At 35.9% G+C, this 6,937-nt stretch overlaps 1 protein-coding gene across 1 annotated transcript; it reads right to left on the minus strand.

The window, feature by feature from the left end:
• Positions 1-4,199: 4,199 nt before the first annotated feature.
• Positions 4,200-6,490, minus strand: LOC149217845 (NAC domain-containing protein 22-like). Its single transcript, XM_089391437.1, has 3 exons — positions 6,277-6,490; positions 5,922-6,187; positions 4,200-4,841 (listed from the first exon to the last, which is right to left on the minus strand). Exons 1-3 carry the CDS (start codon positions 6,425-6,427, stop codon positions 4,392-4,394), a joined length of 867 nt encoding a protein of 288 aa, XP_089247563.1. The 5' UTR covers positions 6,428-6,490; the 3' UTR covers positions 4,200-4,391.
• Positions 6,491-6,937: the final 447 nt, after the last annotated feature.

The following is a 6,937-nucleotide window of genomic DNA, read 5'->3' on the forward strand; positions in this document are numbered from 1 at the left end:
TTTGTTGCTCAAAGGGGTGAAGAGAATGAAGTGAGCTCCTTTATTTTTCTTCTTTGTGTTAACAGAACCTTCCTATTCGTATCAAAGTGCTATCAATCAATTTTATTTTTGGTTTTATTGGTTCACTTGGTATATCAAAGGGAATTTTTCCATTTTGGAGGCTATGTGGCTACAAAGAGTTTTAAGGAATCTCAAGTTTCGTTTCCAGCAACTCTCTCATCTACACTATGGTCTCCATTGGTGCCCTCTTAATTTTTATTGATTTATCTAAAATATAGAGTGACCTTGGCATTAGAATCTTGGTCAAGAGAAAAGCACCAAGTTCTTGTTAAAATTCTATGCTCCAACGCGAACTTTATTTCTTGATTATTTGGTTATGCTCAATTGGAACAATGTACCTTTCTACTTTGTATGAAATTTTGGGATGTTTATTGTCTAGTTGATTCCCTAGAGACCTACTCAATTTATGATTCCCCTGACTCCTCCTCCCACATAGCCTCCTTCAATTGTACTCTTAGACTGCCAAGTCTCCCCTCCTCTCTACTTGTTTTTGTAGTCCCTCTCTTTCTCCCTCCACCACTCTATGCTTCTCGAATTGGTGCTCCTTATTCTTCTCCCATAATTTAACGGAATAATTTTACACCACCCCTGTAGCCTCAGGAGTAACCAATGTCTACAATTCTTGTCCTCGTCCTCTATTTTACCTCTATGTAAAAGATAATGACCGCCATAGGCATATTCAACAACATGATAATTCAATCCTCCTTTTGTTGGATGAATTGCATCTTCTTAAAGCACATGTTAACCAACTTTGAAATGAAACTAAATAATGTGCCATCAATTTGTTGAAATCCAAGGCTAACAGAATGAACAAGACCAGTGCAACTTTGGAAGCAGTAGTTTTGGGGTCCAATTGGACAAGATGTTGATAGATCCTCCAACTTGAGAAACAGTTGCTTATTGTAAACTTCTTTTTTTCAGGGGGAAATTTTGTCATATATATGGTTGCAACCTAGTTATCAAAATGTATATTAGTAACAATTTTTTAGAAGAAGGTCTTAGGTGTCTATCCATGCTTTCTCTTGGAGAATATATATAAATTTACAAAGTGTAATTTCCACCCAAATTTTTTGTTGTGAATTGGCACAAACTGAAAACAATTCTAACCATTTTTGTTAAAAAAGAAATTAAGTATTATATAATACGATATAATATCTATATTTTTCTTTGCATGACTCTTTCTTCTTCCCTCTTTCTTTACCCTCCATCTTTGTGTTTATCTCCCTCCCTCTCTCCTTCTCTCTTTTCCCCTCCCTCTCTCTCCTCACTCTCTCTCTACCTCTTTCTACCTCTCCCTCCATCTCTATATCTCTCTCTTCTTCCTTCTCTCTTCCCTTACCATCTATATTTATATCTACCTTCATCTCTCCATCTTTATCTCTCTGTGTCACCCCACCAAATAGAAATGCTCTCTCTCTCTCTCTCTCTCTCTCTCTCTCTCTCTCTCTCTCTGTATATATATATATATGACTCCCTCTCTCTCCTACCTCCCTTTGTCTCTCCCACCCATAACTCTCTCTCTCTCTCTTCCTTCCAACTCTATCACTATATCCCTCCCTACCTCCTCCTCTCTCTCCCATTCTCTCCCTCCTCCATCTTTGTGTCTCCTTCTCTCGCTATCATTCTCTTATCTTTGTCTCTCTCTCCTCTCCTTCACTCTCTCTTCCCTCCTATCCTCTCTCGCTGGATCTCTTTCCATCTCTCCCTTGTCATTCCCTCTCCCTATCTCTTCACCTTTATCTCTCTATCATTTCTCTTCCTCTTCTTTCTTGCCCTCCAAATCCATCTCTCTCTCCCTCCCTCTCTCCTTCTCTCTATGAAGTCCTCTCTCTCCTACATCCTCTTTCTCCCTTCCTCTCCCACTTCCCTCTATCTCTCTTTATACCCTCCAACTCTGTCAGTATCTCCCTTGCTGTCTTCTCTCTCTACTTCTCTCTCCTACCTCCATCTCTGTCTCCCTCTCTCTCTTCCCCTTCTTTTCTTATCTCTCTCTTCCCTCCTCTCCTCTCTCCCTTTTCATTTCCCCTCTCTACCTCTATCTCTCCATGTCTTTGCTATTCCCTCCCTCTCTCTCCCCATCCAGCTACATCTCTCCCTCTCATGCACTTCCCCTCTCTCTTTTCCCTCCAAATATGTGACTATCTCTCTCCCTCTCTCTTTCTCTTTCACTCATTTCTCTCTTTCTATTTGTCTGTCACTTTTTCCCTCTCTCTCCCCCTTTCATCCATATGACTGAGAATTTTCACTCTGTGTAATCAATGATCAATGTGAGGTCTAATATATTTTACATTTAATTTTTTTTCGTGAAATGATTTATCGAGCATGTGGTATTGATAAGCCATGGTATTGGCTTCAAGTATTATCAAAAAACCTACTTACAAGTTAATAATATCTATGGTAAAGTGAGGCTAAGTGAGGCTAAATATTCATCGTTAAAAAAATTGTTATATTGCATGTTTATTGCATGTATTAAAATTTTATATGTTTATTAATTAAATTTAAATATGGTTATGGAATATTTATTAGTCCCTACACTCTAACAATTGTATGTTGATTAGCATTGACCAATGCAAATTATAATGTTTAACTTTGAACAATAAATATATATTTTTTTCAATATTATTGGAAAAAACTAATTTTCAAACATTTGGTTGGACCATAACTTGAAGTTATTATTGCATCATTGCACAATAAAATCTCATATGGGTAAATGTCTCACATCTTTTATGTCATAATTTATGGATATTGTTGCAATATTCATCCATGTTTTTAGATATTTGTCTAGTGATTTTTTATTCTTAAGCTTTGCCAGAAAACCATAAAAAAAATAAAATTTTGAAAATAGCTTATACTAAATTAAATAACACATTTTCTTCAATTAATTCCAACAATAATCTAAGAAAGTCTTTGCACAAAAAATGGTTGAGAATAATATGTAAATAAATATGCTTTATATAACTAGCGATTACCACCCACTAAAATTTATGCAAGTTCTTCTACGTGAGCAAGCAATTTACTTATCCCCTTCACATCTCAATTTTATTAGTTTTCACCAAAGGGTTAGTGTATGTATGCTTCCAGTACTTGTTATCATTTGATCAATGTAAGTTATAATTATTTACGCAAATTTTCCCAAAGTATAATTTCTAACTTGAGTTGGAGGGATTAAGTTTTCCTACAAAACAAAATTATAATATAACAAATTGAATTTTATTATTTTTATTGCTTTTAACTTTTCATTATTAATTGAGCAAAGACTTAGATAATTACACTCATTTATAGGCACTACAACATCTAGGTGATGCTGGACTCTACATTTTAAATGTCAAATTTTACAAACATTTACATGTACACATCTCTCTATACTGGGTAGGATGCAACACGACATGACAATAGCTTTTTTAAATATATTAGTTAAAAAATTAGTTGTAGAAAAAAAAATATTCTTTTCATTTTTAATAATTCAAAACCTTATATTTTTTTTACATCGTGGTAAAATCAATCATAATTGAGTTGTCAAATCAACAGTAAGGACAACCATCATTGGCTCCTATATGGGAATACATGTTGACTCATTAATCTTATTCAAGGAAAACCACCCCACTGGGAATAACCTGGTGGTCCATAAACGGCATGAATACAGGTTGACTCATCAACCTTATTCAAGGAAAACCACACCATTTGGGATGACCTAGTAATCCATAAGGGGCATGCTATCACTCCTTAAGACATATTCGAAACCCTTACAAAACTTTATAACTTTGTTTAGATATCTTCGGCAAAATCACATAACCAATCTTTTGTTGACGCGTTTCGAACCAACCAGTAACCAATCTTTTGTTGACGCGTTTCGAACCAACCAGTGTGGTTCATCGTCAAGACAAGTTGAAGAACCAATCCGACTTATGCTTGATTAATCATAATAATGAAAAAATAACTTATTAATCATAATAATGAAAAAATAAATATCATTTTTAGATTAATTTACATAGAAAATAGAATAATCAATTTTATATAAAATAGTATGAACGAAAATTTAACATTAATCACCATCGAAACATGAAGGCTAGTTTCACAAAGCGATATCATCAGTACAAAATTAAGAAGGGCACTCAGAAAAATGCATTTACGTACCAACTACAACTTTTATAAACCTGATAAAGCATGCAAAGTACTAGAATATTCGAGAAGAAAAAGGCCCAGACGTTGGGCACGTACATACTAATACTTGGGAAATGACAGATCTCGGCAATTTTTCATAAACCAGACTACTATGAATTCAGTGAGCATTGAATGTAAACTGCTCACCACATTCGAAAGAACGTGTAAAGCTATTCAAAGTAAGGAAGGCTGGATGGTGATGTAGAAAGAAGAGCAGAAGAGGTTGCTATGGCCTGGATCAGCAGGCTTTCCGGCGACAAGTCGGGCAACACTAACTGGTCTGTCTTGCAGGCTTTGGGGTTCCTCAAAACCCTTGTCTCTTCAGAGAGCATGATCGGTTCCAGGCACTCAAACACACTTGCTTCATGGTTGGTTTTACATTGATCAGAAGAACACACTCTCTCCCGCTTCTGATAATATAACGAAGAAACTTCAATCTCCGTCATTGCATTTGATAATTGGCCGCCACCATTAAGGGTTGTTGACTGAGACGTATCTTCGTATTCATCAGCTGAAAGCACCGTTTCTTCTTTCACAACGAGATCCGTTCTGGACTGTTGTTCCATCGACTTCTGAGAAGCAGCCTTTTTGTATATTCGGCATAAAACAATATCCTTCCCCTGAACAAGCCAATTTGCTCAGTATAAATAAGAAACCTCATATACTAGCATAACCAACTTTAACGGAATATGTATTAAACACTTAGCATAACCAACTTTAACAGAATATGTATTAAACACTTAAATTCATATAGAAGCTCGATAAAGAATTTAAGGTGTAGATCTCTGTGTTCTCTTTAAGGCTGAGAGGGATGAGAAACGTTCAGGTGCAAATCGGAAGCCATTTTCAACCACTCAGGGGGTTAAAAAGCATTATAGATGTAAATATATGGTACCATTAAGTATAGAGGTCAAAACTTTAACCTCTTTGTGCTGTTTTGTGCTTGGAAGGGTTTAAAAAAACTGCAGCTACATACCTTTCAGCCTATTAACTAATGAGAGGTATAGTAAAACTTCAAATTCTAACCTCATAGGTTAAAAAAATTGAAACTCCAACCACAGTTAAAAAAATGGAAAACCTTTAAAGTTCAAATCTCCTGCATACTTGAGGGATATAAGAACTGCAACTAGAAAACTCTGGCCTTATTACCCACTCCGAAGGATTAAAAAACTGATCATTATTTATACTGTGTGAAAATTTATCTTAACTTAATTGTCAAATAATCCAACTGCCTGTTATTTGCCACAGCAGATTAAATATCATTGTTATTCAAAGAAAAGTATTTTACTTCGAAATACTAATTGGTGATCAATAAGGGCGAAGGGTTTTCCTCTAATCAGAATACTTATAAATATTGGGTCATTAAAAATGACTATAGATATTGGACAAGGTCATTGAAAATGCTTATAAATCTTAGGCCATTAACCTATTTGCTTATTTCTAAAGTGAACAAATTCTTAGTAAAACAGTTCACTAAGACATACTCCAAACCCATTACACAACATATTTATAAGTTGAATCATTCACAAACACATTTTAAAATTTAGATAACTCAAATTTCTGATTTTGCACAAAGACTATCTCGTCAGATTCCTATAAGAAAAGGTAAAAACCTCTCATAGTTACACTGCTAAAAAAATTTCACTCCACACCATGTACAGAAGATATGGATAAAATGATTATCAAAGTAAACTAATGACCTTGACTGTGGAGGATCTGAGATCTGGCATCCTGTACTCGTTCATAATCCAGTCCGTCCTCTGCCCGTAAGGGGCTTTTCCTTCATAAAACACGAGAATTTTCTTCAGACCGATGCATTGAAGCTGCTCGTTGCGAATTGCCCTGTCTGAACCCGTGGCCTTCCAGTAACCCGACTTGGTCAATCTGTTAGGCCGAGCGCTCGAATTCTTGTGGTCTCTTGGAACGAAGAAGAACCATTGCCTCTCCCCAACATCATAAGCCAAACCTGAAAGCAGGCGAATATATAAATTACTATTCTGTGAATTTTTTATAACAATTCTAACCTGAGAAGTAGTTGAGAGAAGATAAACATACCTGGTAACTCGCAGGGATCATATCGGTACAAGTCTAATGTTGGTATGATTATATCGAAGCTCATTGGGTGGCCGCCTTGGATCCTTTTCTTCAGATAGAAGCCAACCAGTTCCTCTTCCGTTGGATGAAATCTGAAGCCCGGAAGATCCATTAAAATCTCTCCCTTCACAGTCCCGACTGGGGATAAAAGCGTTTATACGAGTAGCCTCACAATGTTCTCTCTCGATAAAATGTTATCATCAATGGCAGTGCCTGTAATTAATTTATATGTCCCACATACGCCAATGATGAATGGACCCAAAAGCGAGTCGTGAAGACTATACAGACGACGACGTTCAAAGTCTGTATTCCTGCTGACCTACGGGTCGTGAGCGTAGTTGACACTTCAAAGTCCTTTGTATGTAATTTCTCAGAAATTTCGAAGAAGCTGCGTGTAATTCGAAGTTCATGTTAGGGCCACATAATAAACTAGGTGATTCTCCCGAAACAGGCGTGATTATTTGATTTGACGGAAATACTAGTCATAGAATTGTTATTACAATAAATCAACAATAATAATAAACTAGCAATATATCTTCCGTGTAAGGACAAGTCAGTCTTCAATTATATGGGAAAATAATTCGGAAATGTTGTTTGTTAATAATAACAATAGTATTATTAT

The sequence above is a fragment of the Pinus tabuliformis genome, chromosome 1_1, assembly GCF_031772625.1.
Source record: "Pinus tabuliformis cultivar Carrire ecotype Pingquan chromosome 1_1, CPIR1, whole genome shotgun sequence".
Lineage (NCBI taxonomy): Eukaryota > Viridiplantae > Streptophyta > Pinopsida > Pinales > Pinaceae > Pinus > Pinus tabuliformis.

What these genes read in the sequence shown, in the direction of transcription:
- LOC149217845 (XM_089391437.1), bottom strand. Translation starts at nt 6,427, where the DNA reads ATGGATCTTCCGGGCTTCAGATTTCATCCAACGGAAGAGGAACTGGTT. An exon ending in TGATCCCTGCGAGTTACCAG is followed by an intron (nt 6,188 to 6,276) that starts GTATGTTTATCT and finishes GCCTGCTTTCAG; the next exon opens with GTTTGGCTTATGATGTTGGG. An exon ending in TCAGATCCTCCACAGTCAAG is followed by an intron (nt 4,842 to 5,921) that starts GTCATTAGTTTA and finishes TGGCTTGTTCAG; the next exon opens with GGGAAGGATATTGTTTTATG.